At 49.5% G+C, this 27272-nt stretch overlaps 2 protein-coding genes and 1 long non-coding RNA gene across 21 annotated transcripts in view; 1 reads left to right on the forward strand and 2 right to left on the reverse strand.

Annotated features, from left to right (window-relative positions):
* Window positions 1-14556, reverse strand: part of SCLY (selenocysteine lyase) — a 30578-nt gene extending 16022 nt beyond the window's left edge. For 2 of the 10 annotated variants that reach the window (XM_069583911.1, XM_069583965.1), the window contains exons 1-4: window positions 14243-14426; window positions 11168-11280; window positions 6488-6588; window positions 1552-1732 (exon numbers count right to left, since the gene is read on the reverse strand). In XM_069583911.1, coding sequence (XP_069440012.1) covers window positions 1552-1732; window positions 6488-6588; window positions 11168-11270 — 385 coding nt within the window. In that variant the 5' untranslated portion in view covers window positions 11271-11280; window positions 14243-14426. Of the gene's footprint in view, window positions 1-1551; window positions 1733-6487; window positions 6589-11167; window positions 11284-13981 lie in introns of all 10 variants that reach the window. The other 8 variants (XM_069583902.1, XM_069583950.1, XM_069583895.1 and 5 more) reach the window with 7 other exon arrangements.
* A 114-nt stretch (window positions 14557-14670) lies between these two features.
* LOC138437214 (uncharacterized) lies at window positions 14671-26717 on the forward strand. The gene is made up of 2 exons (XR_011255824.1): window positions 14671-14897; window positions 26430-26717. It is a non-coding gene; the product is annotated as an uncharacterized lncRNA (long non-coding RNA).
* UBE2F (ubiquitin conjugating enzyme E2 F (putative)) overlaps window positions 26531-27272 on the reverse strand; it is a 46287-nt gene continuing 45545 nt past the window's right edge. For all 10 annotated transcript variants that reach the window (XM_069584010.1, XM_069584026.1, XM_069584067.1 and 7 more), the window contains one exon: window positions 26531-27259. In XM_069584010.1, coding sequence (XP_069440111.1) covers window positions 27209-27259 — 51 coding nt within the window. In that variant the 3' untranslated portion in view covers window positions 26531-27208. The remainder of the gene's footprint in view (window positions 27260-27272) is intronic.

Genomic DNA, 27272 nt, shown 5'->3' on the forward strand with positions numbered 1-27272 from the left:
TCAAGTGGAAGCAGCTAAAATGATAATACTGAGTGGGAGAAAGTATTGAAGGCAGACTCGAGGGCGGCTGCCTCAGGGCGGGGTCTGTCGGGGAAGAACCTTTGCTTTTCCTTGAAGCCTTTCTGCAGATCTTCACATTATTTCTATCCCTTTGTGTCTATACTTTGTAAAAACCTGTGTAATTTTAAAGGAGGTAACATGTAACAGTAACTAATAACAATGTATTACGTTGCCTTTCCCTGCACAAGTGCAACAGGGATGAAAAGGAACTACAGTTTAGACAAGAAAGTCAGACCTGACTCGTTTCAGTTAAAGTGGTCCACTCAGGGAAGACCACAAAGAGAAAAACCTTTCCAGTAGTTGAACAGGAAAACAGTTAAACAGGAAAACCAGTAACAAGGCTCACAGTCAGACCGAGCAGTTCGGTCCCACTTCTTGTTCTTAAGATAAAAACACTTTCCCTGCTTCTCCCTAGGTTTCCAGGCAGATCAGGTAATAAGGTGAACGCTGAACAGAAAAGCACTGTCTTATTCCAAGCAGAGTTCAACCTCTGCTGTTCTGAGAACGATGACTTTTAAAAACTGGTTTTGAAAAGCTAGTATTGATACCCTATGTCTCGGGATGCCACTTCACAGGAAAAGTGGAGGAAGGGCCGGAAGTGACCAGGACCACTGCCACTGCTGGGCAAGCCCCACCTGCCCTCAGACCCATGGGCAGGGGCACCTCCTGGGGGCCCTGGACCACCCCTGCCCCCCACCTGGGAGGCCCGAGCCTCCTCTGTGCCAAGAAGGGCTCCCTGCAGGAGGGCACTGGTTCTTGTTTTTGCCACCAGAAGTCATGTCTACTGCGTCCTTTTCCTTTCTACCAGAGGGAGGAAGCCAAGATTTAATGATTAAAATCAAAGAATGAAAAGCACAGTTAGTGTTTATAGATGTGCTACTAAATAAGCATTTACTTATCGTACCCAAAGGGCTTCCCTGCTGGCTCAGTGGTAAAGAATCTGCCTGCGACGTAGCAGATGCGAATTTGATCCTTAAGTCAGGAAAATCCCCTGGAGGAGGAAATGGCAGCCCATTCGAGTATTCTTGCCTAGAGAATTCCACAGACAGAGGAAACTCTGGTAAGACAGTCCATGGGGCTGCAAAAAATTGGACACCACCACCATACCATGTAAAGAACGCAGAGTTCATGGTGAGGTGGGCTCTGGATTGAGCAAAATGGCAATTCTTTGCAGGTCTTCAGGTCTTATGAGGCACTGGACTATGGGAGAGTAAGCAAGTTGGCAACCAGGAGGTGGTGTGTGTGTGATTATACACAAGAGTCTATGTATCATTAGATGATAAATGACCAGTTCTACACACTGATTATGGTGGTGTGTGTCTCTGTGTGTGTGTGATCTCACACAAGAGTCTATGCATCCTTCGGTGATAAATAACCTGTTCCACACACTGAACGATTTGTCCCTCAGGGAAAATATGGAAGAAGCACAGGCCGTGTAAGCGTCGCACCACAGCATGGCCGGCGGGTGGGGGCCAGCCAGCGGCCACTCACCAGCCTTGCGCTCCTCCCCCAGGTGCTCCAGCGGCAGGCGGATGGAGTCGTGCTCCACGGTGCAGGTGATGATGTGGGGCAGGGCCCCGTCCACCGGGCTGGGATGCCTGCCTGTGTCCCCGTTGGCAGCGTGGACTTTGTGGAAGTGCTTCACCATGGACTGGATTACTAAATTATTTGACTGCAGAGACAGAGCGGAAAGGTCACTTACAATAACCACTCGAGGGGACCCGTCGAGTAACAACTGCTCTCATTTGTAGTTTCTTTTCTGGCTAATGTGGGAAAAAATGGTCTCAAAGAAATTCAGCTCCTGAGCTGCGCCTTCTGAAAGACCCAACTGCAAAGATCTGGGGCTTTTCAATTTTCAGAAATGTCAGAATTCACTTCTGGTGAATTCTGATTTTTGTTATTGTTGTTAAGCAATATTATACATTGAAAATTTTCTAAATCTGTTAAAAAAGCATATTTTGCCCAGGCACCCATCGCTGGTGGGAGTGTGAACTGGTGCAACCCCTGTTAAGGGCCGCCTGGTGCATCCATCAAATAAGCCCTCTGACTCAGGAGGTCTACTTCCTGGACTTGATCCTACAGCTCTGCTTGCACAGAAGCAAAGCGATGGACGTGAACTTGATCAAGTGTACAAAGATGAAGCAGCAAAATCTTAGAAGCGCCTCAATGTCTATCAAATAATGGGACTTGGTAAATAATTACACATTGTTTAGTGAACACCAAGCAGCTGTAGCATCGAGGGGCCACTCCACAGGCTGATACCAAAGACCTCAAAGGCACTTGTTAAAGGAAAAGGTAGCATACACTGGAACCAGCATCCTACAGTCTGTATAAAAAGGGCAACACACACACACATTCACACACACCCCTCCCCACCACATCCTTCCTTGAAGGGGCAAAAAGGGAAAGAGAGAAGGTAAAATTATCTACACTCATAGCTGCTTTTAAGGCAGAGACTATCTCTGCAGGACTCAACAGAAACTAACAGCACTGGTCTCCTGTAGGGACAGGAAGTGGATCACTGAGGAGATGAGGTGGGAGATTTTTGTTTTAAATCTTTTTCTGTTATTATTATTATTGTTCTCATTATTATTATATATGGGCTTCCCTGGTAGCTTAGCTGGTAAAGAATCTGCCTGCAGTGCAGGAGACCCCCGTTCGATTCCTGGCTTGGAAAGATCCACTGGAGATGGGAACAGCTACCCACTCCAGTATTCTGGCCTGGAGAATTCCATGGACTAGAGTTGGACATGATTGAGCGACTTTCACTTCACTCTTGTTATTAAATATAACGTACGTACATACCAAAGAGCATAGAAATGTTAAATTTAATGAGAAAGTATGACAGTGAACATCTGAGTAACAATAACCTGGATCAAGAGGAAAAACACAGCCCCCACTTAGGCGCCCCCCAATCACCACCTCCTCCACCCCAGCTAACACCACCCTGATTTGTATGGCAATCATTTTCCTGCTTGTCTTCCTTCCTGCGTAAGCATTCCTAACCAATTTTGCTTATTTGCCTCCTGACCTTCATGTGAATGGAACTGAACTGAACTGATCTTTTTCTCAGCTGAACATCCAACCTATTCAGGTATCCGAAGGCACCGCCTGCGCAAAGGCAGGGGCTGTGCTTGCTCGGTGGTGAGGAGCCTTGTGCACTGTCAGCGGCCGGGACTGAAAGGTTCTGAGAGTATAAACAGGGGGCCCTGCAGGAGAATGAGGCAGTCAGTGCAGGGACCCCAAGGCCCGAGACGCGTCAAACTGGGTGGCTAGGGGAGAGGGCCAGGATGGGGGGCTTGGATGCGCTTCTCTGAGTGGCGGGTGGTTCTTTATAAAGTCCCAGGTCACCCCTTTTGAGAACACTGCTGCCTGCAGTGGTCCAGAAAGGGGGGCCCTCAGGTCAGAGCTGATCCGACCTACTGAGAGCTGATTCGACCCACTGAAAGCTGACAAAGCTGCCGGGCCGCCTCCACTTGCGGGTACCGAGGGGCACGGGACCCCATGCCGAGTGCCCCGGAGGTGCTGGGAACACAACAGCCCCTGTGCGAACCAGTCGGCCACCACTGAAAACATACCTCGTGCCTTCAGGTCAACAGGCTGCTTGGCACCCGGCCCCAGACGAGATCAAGATGGCCACAGGGCCGCTGGGGCGGCTGCTTTCGGGCCATCAAGAGTCTGGACCTGGTGTGTGGGGGTGGTCACTGCCCAGAGGCCTGTCAGCAGCCCCCCGCCCCTAACCAGGCCCCTCTGGCGGGGGTCAGCTTAGTCTCGGGCTGGCACCCTCGATCCACACCTGAGAGTGCTCCGGCTACCACAGGGCACTGGCTGGTACCCTCCACCTGGGACTGCCCAGAGACATGAGCACCCGTCCGTGCTGTGTGGAGGAACGTGCAGGTCACCCCTGGTCTCCATCTGTCACGAAGGCGGCACAAGCGGCCCCACCTGCCTCTGTCCACACGGCCTGTTCTCTGGCATGTCGCCGAGCGGAGCAGCTGGCTGACAGGGCGACACGGCCTCAGCTTCGCCAGGCGGTGCCCGCCCACCTTGAGTGTGGTCTCCAGCCTGGGCCGCCGCCTGCCCTGTGCTCGATACCTCCTGCCGTCGGACGCCTTACTCCTTCCATGCTGACGGGTGGGCAGAGGCGCCCATGTTGCTGTTTACCTTTGATTCTGACCAGCTATGAGGCTGAGAACCTTTTCCCATGTAGAAACCACAAGGGCGTCTCCTCAGTGCGTGGTTTAATGCGCTTCTTGCCTGTTTTCTACTGGGTTGTCTGCAGGTGTGTTCTGGATGCGAGTCTTTTGTCAGTTATTTGCTGCAAGCGTCTTTTCCCAATGCCTGGCTGGCCTTCTGACTTCCCTCAGGGTTCACTGATGAACTACAGGTTGCTTTGTGGTGGTGGAAGGATTTATCAATCTTTTATGGTTAAAGGTTTTTGTATTTAGGAAATCTATCGCTCTTCAGCATCTCAAGGGCCAGGGCTCGCCACGGAACAAGGGCCCACTCAGGTGTGGCCCTGTTTCTGGCCCGGTGTTTCTCACTGCCCTAAGGCCATCTGTCTTAATTCATAGAGCAATTCACCGCATTCTTGATCTTCAAGAAGCCTTGGCTGTTCTTGGCATTTTGTATTTCTATACAGTGAGGCGCCATGAAAAAAGGAGTCAGAGTTCTGACCGACATCGCACTGAATCCAAAGATCTAAAGAGCTGACGCACTTACACCGAGTCTTCCCATCTGTGAATGTGGTACATGCTCCAGTTATTCCGAACTGCTTTGAAGGCTCTTGGTAAGAAATTCTTTTCCTTTCCCAGTGTGTGTGTGTACTGGAGCGGGGAGTGGTTTACAAAATCTTTTTTACTAGATTTATTTCCTAAGTATTTGATACTTTGATAAGTTTTTGGTACTTTGATAAATATGCATTGTTGCTGATACATAAAAATACACTTGATTTTCTTAATCTAATAACTTTGTAAAATTTACTAATAATCTAGCTGCAGATTCTTTTTTTTTTTTTTAATGTGGACAGTCACATCACCTGTGAAAGACCCTCAGGAAATGACGTGGTGAGAATGACTTGAGTAGAGGACTTGATGCCATCATACTATCATTGAGAATCTTCTATCTGTTTAAAAAGAAATACCTTTCAAATGGGTCAAACCTCACACTCCTTTTTTTTCAAAATCGGAGTATGGTTGATTTACAATGTTGTGTTGGATTCAGGTGTTCTGCAAAGTGATTCTGTTATACACACATTCTTTTCCAGATTCTTTTCCATTACAAGTTATCACCAGATGTTGAATATCGCCCCCTGTGCTGTGCAATAGGTCTTTGTCGTTTATCTGTCTTATACATAGTAGTGTGCATATGTTAATCCCAAATTCCTAATTTACCTCTCCTTGCCCCCGCTTCCCCTTTGGTAACCATAGCTTCTTTTCTAAGTCTGTGAGTTTACTTCTGTTTCATAAATCACTTCATTTGGATCATTTTTTTTTTAAAGATTCCATGTATAAGATATATCATATAATACTTGTCTATCTCTGAGTTACTACACTCAGCATGTATTATATTTATGTACCATATCTTCTTTATTCACTCATCTGTTGATGGACATTTAGGTTACTTCCATGTCTTGGCTATTATAAATAGTGCTGCTGTGAACACTGAGGTGCACGTATCTTTTTGAATTAGGGTTTTCAGCTTTTCTGGGTATATGCCCAGGAGCCCAGGAGTGGGATTGCTGAATCATACGGTAACTCTATTTTTAATTTTTAAGGCACCTCCATAGGGCTTCCCTGGTGGCTCAGACAGTAAAGAATCCACCTGCAATGCGAGAAACTTGGGTTTAATCCCTGGGTAAGGAAGATCTTCTGGAGAGAGGAATGGCTACCCACTCCAGTGTTCTTGCCTGGAGAATTCTATGGATAGAGGAGCCTGGCGAGCTATAGTCCATGGGGTCCCAAAGAGTTGGACATGACTGAGTGACTAAGCACACACATTCTATTCTCCATAGTGGCTGTATTAATTTACATTCCCACCAACAATGTAGGAGGGTTCCCTTTTCTCCATAACCTCTCCAGCATTTGTTGTTTATAGATGTTTTGATGATGGCCATTCTGACTGCAAACCTCTTAATAAGGTAAACTTGGGGATATAAAGGAATGATTCCAGGGCAAAACGACGGAGAAACTCTCTTTATTGAGACAGCAATGCAAGCAAGTTAATTCATATGTTAGGTAACAAATATCCTATCAGCCCCCTGGAATTCACTTATAGGATGAATGGTGCCTAATAATCAGGCTAATTTGCAAAATACCAGGACAAAGCATTACTCTTTCTTTAAAAGACATAATACCAAGAGGGCACCACCTCATCTTTTTTTTAAATTACTGACAGCTGAAAGAACACAAGACTCTGGACTATTTACCTCGGTGCCCCCCGAAGTGAAGATCACGTCCTGAGGCTGCCCACCTATCATCTTGGCGAGGTTCTCCCGGGCCTTGTTGATAATCTCCTTGGCCTTCCTACCTGGAGGAACCGAAGTGGAAATTCAGTAACTTTGCTGCACCAAATCCAATCAACACACATTTAAAGGAACGACCAGTCATGAGGGAGTGGGAGGGCTGAGTGGGCGGTTCTAGGACAACGCATGTTCACCAACGTGACAGCCTAGATACTACGTGGCGAAGGGACAACGGGAAGAGGCCAGCAAATCAGGGGGACCCACTGAGATTCAAGGAACTTGGGAGGAGCTAGAAACAGCTGAGGGAGGAGGCCGGAGCCCTGAAATTCTGAGATGTGGCTTTCTTCTTACTCGATGCTACCAGAGAGGATCTGTGGCCATCTAACCCGCTTCCTATTCGGGAAGATGGGAGAAGGAAAGGGTGGAGTAATAGATCTCGTTGCAGAACAACAAAAATAAGCAGAAATAGAGCCCACGACTGCTCGATACAAAGTCCAGCGCCGTATGTCACAGTGCAGTCCCCTCGGTCACTAGTGAGATCACCGTCCCAGGGACACATTTGTTTTTAAACCTGGGCTTGGAGCCCAGCTACCCCTAGTTTCATGGGAGAGCAGGAAGCAGGAACTGAGCTTCACATGGTGGAGAAAGAAGGGCTCAGGGCAGGAACTGTGGAGATGTCCATGATCATTCATACTTCGACTACAGACCAGTAGCCTCCAGGCCTTTTGACCATTCAGTCCTATTTATAAAAATACTTTTTTGAGCAGGTACCACTATAAGAAATATGTAAATAAGAAAACACACATAAAGATAGAAATGTAAAAAGATGAGGTAAAAATACATATACGAAGTCATCCACACACTCCCTAAGACTACTGCGTTAAGTTTTCATTACAAGTTAGGAAGGTCTGCGGTGTTTAGGAGACCGAGTCTGTTCAGTTAGTGATACTTGAAAGGCTGTGATAGCGTTGGTCAACATGGGCAGGAGCACCGTGGGGCACGCCGTGAGCCCCTCAGGCATGCCGCTCGGGCCCGTCCACCTGCTCCCTCCCCATCCTGCCCCAGGATTCTGTTGAGAAGCCCCTCAAAGGAGCCTCTGGGCTGATCCTCGGCCCACCCTGCCTCCCCTGCCCATGTGGTGTGTGGCAGCCTGCAGCCTTTCCTGACGCACTGACAGACTTTCATCTAAGCGTTTCTTTTCTTTTTCCTTTTCAGAAGTGGGTTTCATAATTTACATACTGGTTTGCAAAAACTCCCCCTTCCATTTATCGACAAAGTCTTGGAGACCTTTCTTCGTAAGGATTCGTGGGGCTACCTCTCTACCGTCATGTGCCTATCAGAGCAGCTAAAATGAAGACTGGCCAGTCCAAGTGGTCAGGAGGTTGCGGAGGAAATGCAACTCTCATCACGCTGGTGGGAACACAAATGGTATAAGCGCTTTGGAGAGAGGGCAGCGGTTCCTTAAGGAATCTAATCTCCACTTCCCATCTGATCCCACCATCCCACTCCTAGATATTTGAGGCGATGACCATGACTTGTGCACGACATTCGAAGCAGTGCCATTTGCAGTCGCCAAGAACAGGGGACAGCTCACACGCCCGTCAGCAGATGCGAGCATGAACACAACATAAGAGCACACCTCTCGGCAGGGAAGACAAACAGCGGCTGACAATCACACAGGTCAACCTCAAGGTAACTACGGTAAGATCCCATTTTCACACAAACACAGAAAATGCCCACCGCTCACAGGGCAGGACGAGAGCCTCTTCCTGAGGGTTATTCCTAAACCCCTTCATGACAAATGCTTTTGATTAGCACTCAATTGTTTTCCACATTCTCCAGTTTTATGCATGAGAAAGTTCAGTTTCTCTAGAGGGAAAATTAGCTACAAGGCAAAGTCCAAAAGATTAATCAGAATACAAATACAAAATAAACCAACAATGAAGTTAATGAATGACTAGTATCTGATTTTGAAAAGGCTTTTATTTACCAAGTTTACTAAGCAAATGGACATGAAAACCCACAAAAGCTTGTAAATCTGTACACAAGTATTGCTAAGTCAGAGGCTTCCCTGGTGGCTCAGCAGCAAAGAACCTGTCTGCCAATGCAGGAGACCCAGGTTTCATCCTTTGGTCAGGAAGATCTCCTGGAAAAGGAAATGGCAACCCATTCCGGTACTCTTGCCTGAAAAATTTCATGGACTGAGGAGCCTGGCTGGCTACAGTCCATGGAGTTGGAAAGAGTCAGACATGACTTAGTGACTAAAACAACACTGCTAAGTCAATTCTAAAGGAAACCAACCTTGAATATTCACTGGAGGGACTGACCCTGAAGTTGAAACTCCAATACTTTGGCCACCTGATGCAAAGAGCTGACTCAATAGAAAAGACCCTGATGCTGGGAAAGATTGAAGGCAAAAGGAGAAGGTGACAGCCGAGGATGAGATGGTTAGACAGCATCACTGACTCAATGGACATGAATCTGAGCAAACTCCGGGACAGTGGCTTCCCTGATAGCTCAGCTGGTAAAGACTCTGCCTGCAATGCAGGAGATCCTGGTTTGATTCCTAGGACGGGAAGATCTGCTGGAGAAGGGACAGGCTATACACTCCAGTATTCTTGGGCTTCCCTTGTGGCTCAGCTGGTAAAGAATCCACCCGCAATGCGGGAGACCTGGGTTTGATCCCTGGGTTGGGAAGATCCCCTGGAGAAAGGAAAGGCTACCCACTCCAATATTCTGACCTGGAGAAATCCACGGACTGCATAGCGTACAGTCTATCAGTACATGGGGTAGCAAAGAGTTGGACACTACTTAGCAACTGAACAGCAACAATTGTTAAACCCTATCCTATGAACTGAGGAGCCTGGTGGGCTATAGTCCACGGGGTCGCAAAGAGTCGGACACGCCTGAGCAACTTGGCATGCATGCGGCATGCATCCCTGATAAAACTTTAAATAAGAAGGCACAGCTTCAGCTCACCATCTGCAAAACACAATGTGACTCAGCCAAGTAACTACTGATCTAAAGCAAATCATTTTGCAGAACCTCCAACTTAAAGCTCTACATGGAAACAACAATAAATGAGAAACATATTTCCAACAGACTGTGGAAAATTCTTAAAGAGATGGGAATACTAGACCATCTGACCTGCCTCCTGAGAAATCTGTATGCAGGTCAAGAAGCAACAGTTAGAACTGGACATGGAACAAAAAACTGGTTCCAAATTGGGAAAGAAGTACATTAATGCTGTATATTGCCACCATGCTTATTTAACTTATATGCAGAGTACATCATGAGAAACGCTGAGCTGGATGAAGCCCAAGCTGGAATCAAGATTGCTGGGAGAAATATCAGTAACCTCAGATATGCAGATGACACCACCCTTATGGCAGAAAGCAAAGAACTAAAGAGCCTCTTGATGAAAGTGAAAGAGGAGAGTGAAGAAGTTGGCTTAAAGCTCAACATTCAGAAAACGAAGATCATGGCACCCGGTCCCATCACTTTATGGCTAATACATGGGGAAACAATGGAAACAGTGCCAGACTTTATTTTTTGGGGGATCCAAAATCACTGCAGATGGTGACTGCAGCCATGAAATTAAAAGATGCTTGCTTCTTGGAAGAAAAGTTATGACCAACCTAGACAGCATTCTCAAAAGCAGAGACATTACTTTGCCAACAAAGGTCCATCTAGTAAAAGCTACAGTTTTTCCAGTGGTCATGTATGGATGTGAGAGTTGGATTGTAAAGAAAGCTGAGTGCCAAAGAATTGATGCCTTTGAACTGTGGTGTTGGAGAAGACTCTTGAGAGTCCCTTGGACTGCAAGGAGATCCAACCAGTCAATCCTGAATATTCACTGCGAGGACTGATGCTGAAGCTGAAACTCCAATACTTCGGCCACCTGGTGCGTAGAATGGACTCATTGGAAAAGACCCTGATGCTGGGAAAGATTGAGGGGATGAGGAGAAGGGGACGACAGAGGATGAGATGGTTGGATGGCATCACCAACTTGATGGACATGAGTTTGATTAAGCTCCAGGAGTTGGTGATGGACAGAGAAGCCTGGCATGCTGCAGTCCTTGGGGTCGCAGAGTTGGACGTGACTGAGCAACTGAACTGAGGTGAAAGAACTTTAATTTTTAAAAAAGGAGGCCAGGATTCTACGTGATCCTGATTATGTAAAAGATCTAGTTTGCAAATTTTGTAAGGATGGATGGAGACAGATACGCGACAGGGTCTTATAAGTACTGTTATTACAAACAACTTTTTTTTTTTCGATTGCACCTTGCAGCAAACAGGGTCTTAGTTCCCTGACCAGGAATCAAACTCATGCCTGCCCCCTGCATTGGGAGCACCAAGTCTTAACCAGCGGATCATCAGGGAAGTGCCCTACAAGCAGCTCTTAATAAGACATCTTTTTCATCTGGGAAAGGGGGACAGGAGAGCATGTTAAAGATGAAAGATTATGGTATCAACAAAGCTCAAATTTGGTCTTTTCAGGAAAAAAAACTATCCAGAGTTACAGCTAAAGTCGTGCGGTTAACAGAAAATCCACTCAAAACCGAGCCATGCCATGTGGTATACAGTTCCTGCAAGAGTTCCCCTGCCCCTCATCTCAGATCTGGGCACGTCTTCTAGAATTACCTGCTGGGTAAGAGCTACTGGGATTTCCCCAGGCTTCCCGCATGGCCTCCGTCATGGCCTCAATCACTTCTGGCTCCAGGGGAGTGGTTGCATTATAGTCCATATACACTTTCCTGCTGGAGAGAAAACAAAGACGTGCCTCTTAAGGACAAGAAGATGAAATGTGGAAAAACAGCTGCACTCAGTCTATGCCATCAGCAGGAGCAAATAATGTCAAGTTCAGGGGCTTTTCTGCAATTATGTTGTGTGCTTAGGAATGCCCACGTCTGTGTCACTTATGGAAAATGTATACTGATTTCTGATTATCTAGCATCCTTGCCTGGAGAATCCCATGGACAGGAGCCTGGTGGGCTACAGTTCGTAGGGTTGCAGAGAGTCGGACATGACTGAAGTAGCTTATAGGAGGAGGAGTATTTGCTTGTTTTCTTTATCACTGCTAGGAGACTGTCCACTTAGACTTCCAGAGCTTCTTTCCACCCCATGCTGCTTCCTTCTGACGGAAAGGGGGAACCTTGCAGGCCCAGGGAGTCGCACATTCCTGAGGGCTTTTCCCCTGGTGTTTGAACTTCACGACTTCACTGGCAGTTTTCCTGTATTTCCCGGTGGTGTCTGTGATGGCCATGAGGCACGGGTAACCTAGGCTCCCACAGTCCCTCTCGCAGCCCCTCTGTGTCCCCCGCACTGCAGTCTCAGGGGTTCCTCTCTTTGCGTTTTCCGTTTTCTTTGCCCATAATGCCGATGCCCTCTGTCACTGCCTCACTTTTCAGGTCTTTGCTGGACTTGGCCTCAGGAGGCTAGTCTCTAAATGACACTGCAGCCGCCCCTGCCCTCCTCTGCAGGGCTGTGTGTTCCCCGGCTTTCCCGCAGCACCCCGTCATCTAGCACGGGAGACCTGCCCCTTGCTAATTCTCTGCCTTGATGGAATGCAACTGAACAGCAGCGCCACGAGCTCCCATCTTCCTCCCAGGTGTGTCGCCAACATTGAGGACAACAGCTGGCACACAGTAGGGGCTTGACATTTAAGGTGACTAATGTCATAAGAAAGTGCACAGCCCTGAAAGACTCCTAGGTGGAATTTACCTGTGTGTGTATATACACGCACATATATATAAGGGGGCTTCCCTGGTGGCTCAGAGGTTAAAGCGTCTGCCTGCAGTGCGGGAGACCTGGGTTTGATCCCTGGGTTGGGAAGATCCTCTGGAGAAGGAAATGGCAACCCACTCCAGTATTCTTGCCTGGAGAATCCCATGGACAGAGGAGCCTGGTGGGCTACATTCCATGGGGTTGCAAAGAGTCGGACACGACTGAGCGACTTAACTAACTAACTATATACTATATAGTTATCAGAATCAAAAACTTTCAAGCACAAGGAACTACTTAATACTCTGTAATGGCTTATATGGGAAAAGGACCTTAAAAAAAAAAGGAATGGACACATGTATGTATATAACTGATTCACTTTGCTGTACACCTGAAACTAACACAGTATTGAAAATCAACTCCAATAAAAATTTCTGAAAAATCTCAGAAACGTTCATGAACGTATACAGCAGACAATCCTGTCAGATACTATTCATTATTTTACCTGATTTTTAAGTCAACAATAGTGTTTAAGCCAATTCACAAGAAAATTCAAACACAATTACCAACGGTGGCTGCTAAACACATTTTTTAAATCCATGGAGTGTTTGAATGCAACATCTTGTCTCTAAGATGCCCAAGTACAGGGCTTTGGGGCTTGGGAAATCTGACCAGCATTCCTTGACCACCCTGGGATTAGGAATCCCTGCTGCTGAGAATTAAATCTGCTTGTGTCCGTAATTTTGCTCTCACTTCCGGTAAGTATTTCGAAGTTCCTCATGCTACTAGCGACCACACAGCTCTTCAATCTTCTGCTTGGCTGAGTTAATTCACAGCTTGAATTTCAGAGGAACGCACCACAGATTACTCTTCCCCAGTATATGCTGCTTCCTTAAAGTGTTATCAATACTGCATGGGAAAATTAAACATTCCTTCCTAGCTCCCTTTTCTCCGTCCCAGACAAATGAAACCGAAAGAGCGAGCAAGTCAGATTTAGGCCTAGACCCAAAAGTTAAAGATACACACCCATTTCTCACATTCCGATAGAGCGGATTACCCCCTCCCCCGCCAAAGTATTTAACAAATTCCTGGACTGAGGATGAAGACTCTCTCAAACACACACCCAAAGAAAGCATTTCCGCCGCGCCCCACCCCCACCCAGGGGAAGAAGGTCCCAGCATCGGTGGACTGAAATATCTCCCAGTCTTGCTCCCCACTCCGCCAACTGCTCAAGCCTGGGAGCTTCCTTCTTAACACTCCCACCCCGACTCCTTCCCTCACCCCACCTCACCCCCAGCCCACGCTTGGAGTAAGCAGCAAGTCGGGCAGGTTTTATCAGGTACATTCGGACTTCGCCACACCTGCGCCCGCTGAGGTCCACACCACCTCTGCCTCCCAGATGACTGCAAATTCCTAACGGGTTTTCCTGATTGCTGCAAACCCTGACTCCCTACCAAGCAGCCAGAAGGAGTCCTGTAAAATATACAACAGCAACCTATAATATAATTAGATTACATCACTTCCCTTATAATATAATTAAATTACATCTGCTCAAACCTCCAGGAGCCCCATCGCAGTGAAAATACGCCCCAAGTTCCCCGCCCCCCCGGGGTTCTGCCGGTGGACAGCTGCCCCAGGCCCTGCGGTCCGCGGCCCCCGCCGCCCGGGACCCCGCGGGCAGAACTCGTGCTGCGGACTCCTGGGTGTCCCTGGGGTTTTCGGCCCGATCGTCACCTCCCCGGAGCCTTTCCCAGGCCCCGCCGTGCGCCGCTCGTCCTCCCGGCGGTCATCGCCGCCTCCTGCGCGGACTCTCCTGCGCGCGAGTGACCGGCCAGCTGGCGCCCCGCTCCCAGGGAAAGCCCCGTTCCGCCGACAGCGGCCGCCTGCCGCCCCAGCGTCCCTCGGGGAATGACCACCCGCCGGCCGCCACCCTCCGCCACCGCCACGCGGCGCCTGGAGGTCTTCTTGGAGGAGCGCACCTACGGCTCTCCCTACCTTCCCCTCTAGGAGCGCACCTCTCGGGCGGGCTCTTCTCCGCTCGGCCCCGCGCGTCCCTGTTCCGAGCCCCGGCCGCCTCCATCCCGACCCCACCGCGGCCGGTTTCCAGCCCTCCAGTCCCCTCAGGCGAGGCCCAGACCCGCAGAGCCTGTCACGGTTAGGAGCGCCGCCGGGAGGGGGCGGGGCTGCGGGCGCCGGAGCGCGTGCGGATTGGCTGAGCCGTGCAGCTCCGGCCAATCCTCGCGCTGCAGCGGCGCTCCGCGGGCAGGCAGGGTCCCCGGTCGCGCGCAGTGAGGAGACGGGCTGGGGGCGGGGCTTCAAACGCGTCACGGGGGTGGTCACGTCGGCGGCGCGCGGGCGGGCGGGCGGCGCGCTAGGGGGAGGTGCTCCGCGGGGAGGCGGGGTCCCCGGTCGCGCGCGCTGAGGAGACGGGCTGGGGGCGGGGCTTCAAGCGCGTCCCGGGGGCGTGGTCACAGCGGCGGCGCGCAAGGAGGAAGTGCCCGACCCTGGCTGGTGCGGCTTCGGTCGCCGGTCCGACTACGTCCGCTCGGCTGGAGCTGGATCCGCGGTCAGCCGAGGCCGGTAGGCCGCACCCTGTGCCTCCACCGTGACCCGACCCTCTGCGTGGTGACTTCGGGCTCGTCTCGCGAGGGTGGGTCTGAGGGGCTAGGCGAGACCGGAGGAACACCACGCGGGGCAGGGGTCTGGCGGGCATAGGGAGAGGGGGCGCCACCGGGCACGCGGGAGCGAGGGGAGGAGTAGCGCCGGTGCGCGGACGGGAAGGCGCCCCGGCCGGCGGAGCACGACCTGTCGGATGGGAGTGTCTAGCGTTCGTGCATCCCACCGACCGCCGCGGACCGTAACGCGAGTCGGTTGCGAAAGCGGTGAGAGGGCGAGGATGCAGATTCCTGAATGCTGATGAGCCACCCACCGTCTCTTGCCCTTTTGGCAAGTTAACAATTTCTGAGTTTGAGCGCCGAGCGTGTGCCAGGCGGTGTTCCAAGCGCCTTTTGTGTATTCACTGGTTTCGTCTTGGCATCACCTTTATCCAGTAGGTACCTGGTAGCTCCACCTTACACGCGAGGATGTCCAGTTAGAGGAAAGGCCAGCATCTTGCCCACCTTCACCCGGGGAGGAATGGGGCCAGAATTTGAACGCAGGGATGCTTTGCCAAGAAGTTGAATTTTAGCTGGATTTTTCGTAGGCTTGCTCAATGTTATCTCCTGGCAGGATCCCGAAGTTGTCTTTTGCAGCTCAGCAAGCCTCTTTCCTTTCTGGATTCTTTATTTCCTTTCATTCCTGCATGCAAACCGAGCTCTTGTCTTGCCAAATGCAGTCTGGAGCAAAAGACGCATGAAAATTTAAGAAGCAAATAGATAAACAGAAGCTCAGGGCCAGTGAAAAGAGGAAACAGAATGAAGGGTGTCAAGAGCACAGGTAGTAGTTGAGAGGAAGTCTGAAGTGTCTACTGTATATAACGGGCAGGAGCTACTCATGGTTTTGTGAAAGGAATTTCACGAGAGCTGTGGGGGAGGGTGAGAGTGCAGTCCCGAGGAAGCAAGGAGACAGGAAGAGGTGGAGGATGTAGTCAGCTCTTAGAAGGTTGAGGACGGTGGTAAGAAGGGGCACAGGATGACGGGGCTTCAAGAAGGCAGCTAACAAGGAGGCTGAAGATGAAGAAGAGGTAACAAGTCCTAGAGGCAGTGAGCAGCTAGGAGGTTAAGAGCAGAGGTGGGTGGGGAAGTTGACAGGTGGGGGGCAGGCTTCATTCTCTGTATGGAAGGCTGTCAGGATGGGAGCTGGAGGGGACTGATCCAGCCCTCCTTGGACTAGTTAGGCAGCAGTTAGAGGTTTGTGGTTCCAGATGGATACATCGAAGGTAGTGATGGAGACTAGAGTTGAGAGTGCCCCACACTCAGGACCATGGCCTGGACTCCACTCTTCCTAAAACCGGTATCAACCACATGATAAGGAGTGGGCTGGTCACACACTCAGCAGATGCCTGCAGAGGGTAATTATGAAATCAGTGTCCAGTAAAGATCAAATATTTGAGGAAATGCCATCTCCGTGGCAATGAAATAGTAAATGCAGCAAACAGAGCTCACACCTAAGGGGGAAAAGTCATAAAGCAGAGTAAGTCCTCAGAGAGGAAAGGTCTACAAGGAGTCAGTTCAGTTAGTTCAGTCACTCAGTCATGTCCAACTCTTTGTGACCTCATGGACTACAGCACACCAGGCTTCCATGTCCATCACTAACTCCCAGAACTTACTCAAACTCATGTCCATCGAGTCGGTGATGCCATCCAACCATCTCATCCTCTGTTGTCCCCTTCAAGGAGTTAAGGGAGCATCTTATTTCTTTAAAAAGGCAGTCATAAGAACAAGCAACAGGTAAACAACTGGATGAAAGCTATAATAATTGAGATTTAAAAACTCAATAGGGGGGACTTCCTTGATGGTCCGGATGGTCCAGTGGTTAAGAATCTGCCTTGCAATGCAGGGGATGTGAGTTTGATCACTGGTGAGGAAACTAAGATCCCACATGCAGTGGAGCCACTAAGGCCGAGCTCTGCAACTGCTGAGCCCGCGTCCCACAACGGGAGATCCTGCGTGAGGCAACACGGATCTTGGACTGCAACCAAGACGTGACACAGTCACAGAAAAAAATCAAAATTTTAAAAAAGAAAGTGTGAAAAAAAACCACTCAATAGGGTTGCCAAGGATAGGGAGTCAGACAAGCATGAACAGGCAGAGCACAGAGAATGTTTAGGGCAGTGAGACCACTGTAAATGATGCTATAACAATAGATGCATGTCATTATACATTTGTGGAAACTCATATAATGTCAGACACCAAGAGTGGACCCCAGTGTCAGCTAGGGACTGTGGATGACAATGATGTATCCGTGGAGGTTCAGCGGTTGTTAACAAATGTCTTATATCTGTGTGACGTCAGTAGTAGAGGAGGTAGATGGGTAGGGAATAGGGTGATAGGGGGACTCTGTTCTGCTCATTTTCTCTGGGAACCTTTAAAACTGCTCTGAAAAATAAAGTCCATTTTTGAAAAAATCAATAAATAGGCTGAATAGAACAGGCATAAAGAGTGAATTAATGTGTTAAATACCCAAGCAGAGGAATTCTGTCAGATCATTGGTCAAAAACACAGAAATGCAAAATATGAAAGGTGATTCTTAACCAGGAGTGATTTTTTTTTCCCCTCTGCTGCTGCTGCTAAGTTGCATCAGACTTGTCCGACTGTGCGACCCCATAGACGGCAGCCCACCAGGCTCTGCCGTCCCTGGGATTCTCCAAGCAAGAACCCTGGAGTGGGTTGCCATTTCCTTCTCCAGTGCATGAAAGTGAAAACTGAAAGTGAAGTTGCTCAGTTGTGGGATCTATTAATAGCTCGTAAGTTGACTCATTGGAAAAGACTCTGATGCTGGGAGGGATTGGGGGCAGGAGGAAAAGGGGACGACACAGGATGAGACGGCTGGATGGCATCACTGACTCGATGGACGTGAGTCTGTGTGAACTCTGGGAGTTGGTGATGGATAGAGAGGCCTGGAGTGCTGCGATTCATGGGGTTGCAGAGTCGGATGCGACTGAGCGACCGAACTGAACTGAACTGGACTGGAGGCCATCTGTGTGTTAACCACCCTACAGTGCACTGGACAGTCCACCTGGGAGCCACATCTGGCCTAAGCGTCAGCTTAGTGTTGAGGTTGAGAAACCCTGATGTGGTTCCATATTCCCACTTGATATGATGTCTGAGGACTTTGTTCAAAGTTCCTTGCAGTGTTCATCTGCTGGCATGACTTTCAGCTTTTGTACATATGAGAAACATCTTTATTTTGCCTTCAGCTTTGATACCTTCCCCAGATACAGAATTCTTGCTTGAGATTTTTCTTTCAATAAAGTTTTTTTTTTTCTCCACTGTTTCCTTGCTCACATTCTTTCCAACGGGAAACGTGCAACCACCCTTTTCTACGTTCCTTTTTACATGATGTGTCTTTAATTCTTGACTGCTTTTTAATATTTTTGCTCTGGTACTGATTTTAAGCAATGTAGAATGTGATACAATGTAGTTTCCCTCATGTTCTTGTGCTTTGAAGTTGTTGACCTGGTGTCTGTGGGCTTGGAGCATTTATCAATTTGGAAAGCTTTTGGTAATTAAATCTTCAAATGCTTTTCTCTCTCCCCTGCTCCTTTGGAAACTCCAATTACAAGTTTGCTGGGCTGCATGAAGTTTGCGCACAGCTCGCCCGAGTTCTGAGTGTTTTCTCCTTAGATATACTGCCACCCACCATCTTTCATTTTTTTCTTGCCATCTTCCAGTTCATAAATCTTTTCTTCAGCAGTATGTAACCTGTTGTTAAACCCATCTGGTATACTTTTCATCACATCTGTGTTTTTCTTCAGAAAACTGAATTTGTGTCTTATATTTTCCACATCTTGACTTAACACGAGTAGTCTTTTCTTTATCATCTTGAGTTGTTTTAACGCTCTGATCCATTCATGCTATCATATTTGATAGGCTCTGTTTCTATAGACTGACTTTTTTCTCCCCTCTGACCGTGGCTGTTATTTACTTGCTTCTTGCATACCTTGAAGTTTTGTGTTGAATACTAGGCATTGTAAATTTTACCTTCTTGGGTGCTGGGTGTATTCAGTTCAGTTCAGTTCAGTTGCTCAGTCGTGTCCAACTCTTTGCGACCCCATGAGTCGCAGCACACCAGGCCTCCCTGTCCCTCACCAACTCCCGGAGTTTACTCAGGTTCACGTCCATCGAGTCGGTGATGCCATCCAGCCATCTCATCTTCTGTCGTCCCCTTCTCCTCCTGCCCCCAATCCTTCCCAGCATCAGTCTTTTCCAATGAGTCAACTCTTCGCGTGAGGTGGCCAAAGTACTGGAGTTTCAGCTTTAGCATCATTCCTTCCAAAGAAATCCCAGGGCTGATCTCTTTCAGAATGGACTGGTTGGATCTCCTTGCAGTCCAAGGGACTCTCAAGGGACTCTCAAGACTCTTAACTAAAAATTTTATTGGGACCCTTACAGGTTTACATGCAGTTGTAAAAATGATACAAAGTCCTTTAACTCAGTTTTCCACAATGGTAACATCTCCCCAGACCAGAGTAATCCACTCTGCAAATCTTTGTCTTTTAGTGTATTAGACCATTTACATATAATTATCAATGGTAATAAATCTTAAATCTACCATTTTATTATTTATTTTCTATTTGTTTCATGTGGTTCTCAACTCTTTTCTCTTTGCTTGTCTTCTTGTGGATAATTTGAACATTTTCCAGTATGACACCTTCATTTCTTCATAATGTTCCATATACCATAAAATTGACCCTTTTAAAGTGTATGGTATTCCTAGGTTATGCAACTAAGTACATCTAGCACATTTTCATCACCCCCAACAAGAAACACTGCACTCATTAGCAGTCAGTCTCCATTTCCTCTTTGCCATAGCCCTAGCAACAACTAGCTACTTTCTATTTCTGTAGATTTGCCTGTCTGGGTATTTCATATAAATGGAATCATAAAGCCTGTGGCCTTTTGTGTCTAGCTTCTTTCAGTTAGGATACTGTTTTCAAGGTTTCAGCCCATGTTGTAGCATGTATCAGTAATTCCTTTTTGTTGATGTTCACTGTTCCTTTGCCTGGCTATTCCATATTTCGTTTTCCCATTCATCACTTGATGGGCATTTGCAGTGTATCCAGTCTTTGACTATGATAAATTGTTGCGGTGCATGGGCTTTCTCTAGTTCCTATGCTCAGGCTCTAGAGCGTGCAGGCTCACTGGCTGCCTTTCATGCTTTGTTGCCCCTTGGCATGTGGGATCTTAGTTCCCCAACCTGGGAGTGAACCCGAGACCCCTGCACTGACAGGCACATTCTTCACCACTGGGCCACCACGGAAGTCCCAGTGTGGGTCCTGTATATTTAACCTGAAGAACTCCCAGAATGTTTTTAAAAGGAGCTGCCCCATTTGCCATTCTAATCAGCAGTGTATGAGGATTCTGATTTCTCAACATCCCCAGCAACATCTGATGTCTGTTTTTTAAATTTTATTTTAGCCGTCCTCAGGGGTGTGAAGTGGCCCTGATTTGCATCTCCCTAATGACTAACTGAAAGAGATGGGAATACCAGATCACCTGACCTGCCTCTTGAGAAACCTATATGCAGGTCAGGAAGCAGCAGTTAGAACTGAACATGGAACAGACTGGTTCCAGATAGGAAAAGGAGTATGCCAAGGCTGTATATTGTCACCCTGCTTATTTTACTTACATGCAGAGTACATCATGAGAAACGCTGGGCTGGAAGAAGCACAAGCTGGAATCAAGATTGCCAGGAGAAATATCAATAACCTCAGATATGCAGATGACACCACCCTTATGGCAGAAAGTGAAGAAGAACTAAAAAGCTTCTTGATGAAAGTGAAAGAGGAGAGTGAAAAAGTTGGCTTAAAGCTCAACATTCAGAAAACAAAGATCATGGCATCTGGTCCCATCACTTCCTGGCAGATAGATGGGGAAACAGTGGAAACAGCGTCAGACATTATTTTTGGGGGCTCCAAAATCACTGCAGGTGGTGATTGCAGCCATGAAATTAAAAGACGCTTATTCCTTGGAAGGAAAGTTATGACCAACCTAGATAGCATATTCAAAAGCAGAGACATTACTTTGCCAACAAAGGTCCATCTAGTCAAGGCTATGGTTTTTCCAGTGGTCATGTATGGATGTTAGAGTTGGACTGTGAAGAAAGCTGACCACCGTAGAATTGATGCTTTTGAACTGTGGTGTTGGAGAAGACCCTTGAGAGTCCCTTGGACTGCAAGGAGATCCAACCAGTCCATTCTGAAAGAGATCAGCCCTGGGATTTCTTTGGAAGGAATGATGCTAAAGCTGAAACTCCAGTACTTTGGCCACCTCACGCGAAGAGTTGACTCATTGGAAAAGACTCTGATGCTGGGCGGGACTGGGGGCAGGAGGAGAAGGGGACGACAGAAGATGAGATGGCTGGATGGCATCACCGACTTGATGGACGTGAGTCTGGGTGAACTCCGGGAGTTGGTGATGGACAGGGAGGCCTGGCGTGCTGTGATTCATGGGGTCGCAAAGAGTTGGACATGACTGAGCGACTGGACTGAACTGAACTGAATGACTAACTGAGACACTGTGATTTATGGTAAGGAATGTATTTTTTACCTTTTTCCCTGTTCCTGGCACAGAGAGGAGGTTAATCCATCTTAGCCACACGGACAAGCCCCTCTGCCCTGTTGTCGTCTCTACAGATGACTTTTGTCTCTTTGTGTCCTTCCTGGAGAGCTAACCAAGTTTGTCTCCACATCACTGATCATTGTTGATCTATTTTACCAGCATCGACCTGCCCTGTACCGTTGTGCATTATTACTTTTTTAAAAAATCTGCTTTTGACTGTGCTGCGTCTTCGTTGCTGCGTGTGGGCTTTCTCTAGTTGATGAGCGGACGCTACCCTGCTGCAGTGTGCAGGCTTCTTGCTGCAGTGGCTTCTCTCGTGGAGCACCGGCTCTAGGTGTGTGAGCTTCAGTAGTTGCGGTGCATGGGCTCAGCAGCTGCGGTTTGCGGGCCTTGGAGCACTGGCTCGGTATTTGTGGGGCAAGGGTTGAGTTGCTCGGCTGCATGTAGACGATTCCCAGATCAGAGATTTGAGCCCGAGTCCCCTGCACTGACAAGTGGATTCTTAACCATTAGGTCGCCTTAGGACTTTTTGATTTGGGGTCAAAGGTGCCATTTACTGCATTTTCCTAAGGAGATGGATTTTTTTGCCCCCTGGAAAAGTTTCTTTAAATCCTACACTTGGTTTCCATTACCATGTTTATCCCAAGTCTGCTGGACATTATTCCTTCTTCCTCAGCAGGATTTTTCCAGAGGCCCATTTACTCAAGCAAAGCAAACTGTTGAGACGGCACCTGTCACTGAAGGTTGGGGGGTCTGTTGGCCCAGCTAGCCTGGGCTGGCCGGCGTTTCCCGCCCCCAGGCAGGGGCCTGTGCCGAGTAGGCTTGCCTCTGGTGGACTCATGCTCTCAAGTTCCTGCTGCACCCACCTACCATCAATCATTACATCATAAGACTCAGTCATTGCCTGCAGTGAAGAGGAGGCCCTGTGCTCCAGGAGCTGACTGATGCTCGCACAGGCAGAAATGGACACACGGGCAGGTGCAGACCTCCCCTGGTGCTTCTGGAAGCCTGGGCGAGGTGAGGACACCACAAGACTGTCCACCAGCCTGTGAGACCGGCCGGCCACACGGGGCACCACCTGAACTGAATCCAGAAGGAAGCCCCAGGCAGGATGCTGAGGCTGGGGTGGGACGGGCCTCCCCACGGCAGTAAAGCCGGGGTCCTGGGTGCAGCAGCAGGCAGAAAGATGGGCCCAGCGGCCGTGGGCTCCAGATGCCAGGCCAGTGCCTCCTCTGGAGGTGCGGGAAAGCTGTAGGAAGCCCCGGTGGCCGCACATGGGGCCACTGCCCTGTGTCTGCTCTGGTCTCAGTGGGTGTGTGGCTGCCCGCCCCCCCCCCCCGCCTCCCCCGCTGCTGTTCTTCGGGGACTGCGGTCTGTGTCACACCCTGGTCACTGGGGCCGCCAGACACGTGGCCGTGACACTGTGTTCACCCAGGACACAGGCGTCATCTCTCAGACTCTTAACTTGAGGCCGAAGCTGTGTAGGAGCAGGAAGCAAGGCTTTTTCTCCTGAGCACTGCACTGAGCTCACGGCACCCACCCTCATCCAGGTGAGGGGAGGGGAGGACGCAGATGAACAGGTTATTGACGTTGGAGTAAATTCCATTTTTATGTTTTTATTTGGCTGCACTGGGTCCTAGCTGCAGGCGTGGGATCTCTGATCTTCATTGCGGCATGCAGGACCTTTAGTTGCAGCATGTGGGATCTAGTTCCCTGACCAAGGATCGAACCCAGGCCCCCTGCACTGGGAGCCTGGGGTTGTCACCAGTGGAGCACCAAGGAAGTCCCGGAATACATTTCAGAAAGAGCTGTCAGATAATGAATGGTTTACTTTCACCATCAAGCACCATGCATGGCCTGAGGGAGCGACTGCAGGGCCTCCCTGGGGCCACGCAGGGGTGAGCATCCTGGGCCCTGAGCTGTGGGGATGCCGACCCTCTCCCCGGGCCCCCGACCACCACCTGGCCCGGTCTGCACAGCACAGCCCTGTCCATAGTCTCCTGCAGCACTGGGGACTCTTGCAACTCCAGGGATTCTTATAACTGCCCGTAAGTTTAAAAAGACAAAAACCAGAACACCAGTGAATTTACCAGAAGAACTCTGGCCCAGTGTGACTGGTGATCAAAGTGAAAAAGCCCTAAGATGGATTTAAAAAAGAGATGGTAATTCAGTTGTTTATACAGCTTGACATGAGGAAACAGATATTCTTAACAGTGCAAGGCCCCCAAATGCCTCCATCTCTGGGTTTTTTGAAGAACATTTGCCCAACCACAGTTCTTTTGGTAAGTCACTTTGGTAACCTGTGGAACCCCAGGGCATGAGTGAGAACTTCAGCGGGTGATGTGGACTCCTCTGAAGTGGGCCCCTCCAATCTGCTGGATTTGTTTGAGGCAGGGCTGTAGGAGCAGGGAAGGAGAGGTTCTTCAGCAAAGGAAAAGGAAAACATTATTTTACTATGTATCAATAGCATTTTACTACACACACTTTATGAAGAAAATGAACTTGGAGCAAACCTGACTTTCCAAGATTAAACATTTTTAAGTGGATGGAAGTGAAATGATCCTGGAACAGACTATACCAGCCGTGAAGGATCTTGTTAAAGCTGCAGTTGTTGGTTAACGCCTTGTTGGGCTTCTTGTATGAAAAAATTCTGCTTGACTTGATCATCACAGCAAAACGTCCGACGGCAACCAGAATTTTTTTCCCACCCGCAGTTCAAGAAAGAAAGGGTGGGGTAACACAGCAACCCAGGCTTGTCCCCTGAAGACACGTGACCCATCATGGTGGTCACCACCGCCTGGGAGTTTGGCCTCTGAGATAATTTTGCTAAGCTTCAGAGCCCAGCAAGTCAGTTCAATCTGTTTCTGGTGCCTCTGCCGCCAGATGTCCTGAGAGCAGACTTGGGACTCTGCTGAGACTGGCCTGGCTGTGGCCACACCGTGGGGAAGGCCTGCTCCCTCCTGGAACCGTGACGTCTTCCTGTGAGTCCCGAGGCATGGAACAAGGGCAGAGGAAAATACCCATGGAACACTGAGACTGGCAAACATGAAGGGACGCGTTCCTTCCAAAGACGACATTCCAAGTGTTAGCTACTGCAAACAGTCTGAATAGCATAAGGTCTTCCCACAGATCTCGTACTGCAGACTTCTCCAGCATGTGCACCACCCGGCTTAGTCTGAGTGCCAGAGGTCAGATAGGCAGGCCTCTGGGGCTTTCAGGACTTGGAGAGGAGGGCAGGTAAAGCAGGGCATCTTGTGAAGTTACCCAAGACTGCTCCCTGAGGCTGGCATTGGGCAACAGACACAGCAGCTGAAAAGCACACCAGGACACATGACATCCTGGGCTGCAGGGAGAGACACAGCCAGGAGGTCAGTGCTCAGCACCTGAGTAACGCTGGCCCTGGCTCCTCCCAGAGGCAGCTTGCAGGCGGTCTGTCCAAGGGAAGGGAAGAGGGGAGACGCGAGCTTCTCCTCCTGCCAGCGCCACCCTGGAGCCATCTCCACGTAAAGTGTGCCTGAAAACCACGCAGCTGATGCATGCGATCCTAAGCAGCAGCAGCATGGGGACACGGCACCACCCCAGCTGGCTCCAGGGCCGTCGGGGTGCCCAGAGCCCAGCAGCCCCACCCCTGGCAGATGAGACATCACCAACTGCCCTGGGTTGGCAGGCACAGGCACTATGGCCAGAAATGTTTCTGTGGCCGAAGCGTGCGAAAAGACCCCAAGAAGCCAAAGTCCCAGAGATCAGTGTCCCACAGGCACCAAAAGCTGCTGTGGGGCCTGCTGGGCAGGCACCCAGGATGGCACCATGGGCCATGGGCCAAGCTAGGTGAGCTCTTTAACAAGATGGGGTGGGGTTGGGGGTAGGATGCCTCTGAGGGAGGGCCACCAGACAGAAAGGGATGATCCAGAATGTGGGAATGTCACTTTTGAAGAACTGCTTGACCCCTGATGAGCAGAGACCTGTGTGTGAGGTCAGAACCGACAAGGAGCCTTACCCCTTTCACCCTGTCCAGTGAGCAGTGTCTGCCCCACATTACCCATGTTTCATTTCTTCCACCTCCATCTGCACCACCGGGCGGGCTGGCTGGACAGCTAGGGGGTGTGACCTAGGGTGTCGGGCGGGAGCTGGCAGGGAGCAGTGTGCCCCGGGGCGTGTGGACCACCGGCTGCTGCTCTCTTGACCCACGTAGCAGAGGGTGGCTCTGTGGTCTGTGGGGGAGTTCCGTGATACTTTGGGTTCCACTGAGAAGTATGTGACTGGGGTCCCTCTCCCAGGACGCTTGTCCTGACAGGCCTGGTCAAAGATGCCACTCCGCCCCCCCCCCCCCCCCCCCCCCCCCCCCCCCGCTCCGTGCACCAGACACAGTGGCCCAGTAGCTGGGTCACCCTCCTGTCTAACGGGCAGGGTTCCTAATGACCAGTGGGAAGTGTGGCCCCAATCCCTTCCTGGACAGACTGATCTCATAATCAGAGATAATGCTATAAACTAAGAGGAACCAACCAGACCAGGCAGATGGCAGACGGGGCAGTCCAGAGGCCTGAGGAGGCTGTCAGTTAAACCTGAGCGTCTGGCAAGCAGCAGAGGAAACTGATTCCAGTGGTTCCGATGTCTAACACCGCAGTAAACCCACTCACCTCTCTTCCCTGTTCTTACTTCGAAGTGTGCCGCCTCTGACTCCTGGTTCGCCAAGGCTTAGGAGAACCGCTCCGGAGACCCAGGGGCCTGGGAGCACGGGAATACCCCCAAATCTTGCCAATACCTCAGAGGGCCACAGGTGCAGTGTCAGGGCCTCAGGCTGCTGCCCGAGGTCTCCCTCCAGGTCCCAGAACGTAAGGCTCCGTGCACACTGGCTCACAGGCGGGTCACCACACAGGAGCACCTTAGCCCCTGGGTGGGCTGGGCTGCAGCCAGGGTCCTCTGGGCAGCACATGACCTTGCTTTTCTTTTAAATCTTCCAGATCTAGCTGCAAAGGATCCCAAAGCTTCTTTGCCCCATCTGGACCTGGAAACGAGCTGATTTTTTAAAACCCAGATTCTTGGTGTATTTGGACACAATGAATACTGTGCCTTTCATATTTTCTTTGTATTTCTCCATAGTTGCTTGACCCAACATCTGTCTGCTCTATACAATGAAGATACAAACTAAATGAGAATAGAAAAAAATAATTAAAGCATTAAATTGTACAAATTACAAATCTGTTCCAAAATATACTTACATTAAATAAAATACGCATTTCAGTAAGAGATCTACAGTGAATGACTCTGCATTCTGGGAAGCTTCACGACACCTAGGCAGGGCCGACATTCGTGGGAGGAGCTAAGAGACTTCGCACCAATCACAGTTTGTAGCGGGTTTCTGACGGCCAATCTGCGGGCTACACTGAGCATCAGCATCACCTGCGCGGGACTGACGGGGGAGGGGAGAAGCAGCTCTAGCCTCGACGCTGAGTTCATTCTCATCAACAGCCTATACAGTACAGTTTCAAAAAAGTAAACATGTTAAGGTAAGCAGACAACTCTTTAGAACCCCAGACACATTTTCTGGCTGTATTTATGTGGAACTCTCCGGCTACAATGGGCGGTCGTGAAGAGGTTCTTCCTCAGGACAACACGGTCACAGGACTCGGAGGAGCCAGCGGGACTGAGGGGAGCTGAAGATCGGGGAGAGGCTCCTCTGGTTTCGGGTGGAGCCCATCTTCTCACGCACAGTCCGCGGCCCTGCAGTCCTCTCCCCGTATCATCTGGCATAGCGCTTAATGTAGTCCTCCACTTTATTCCGGAAGTCCTCCTGCGGGGTGGGA

The sequence above is a fragment of the Ovis canadensis genome, chromosome 1 (genome assembly GCF_042477335.2).
Source record: "Ovis canadensis isolate MfBH-ARS-UI-01 breed Bighorn chromosome 1, ARS-UI_OviCan_v2, whole genome shotgun sequence".
Taxonomy (NCBI): Eukaryota; Metazoa; Chordata; class Mammalia; order Artiodactyla; family Bovidae; genus Ovis; species Ovis canadensis.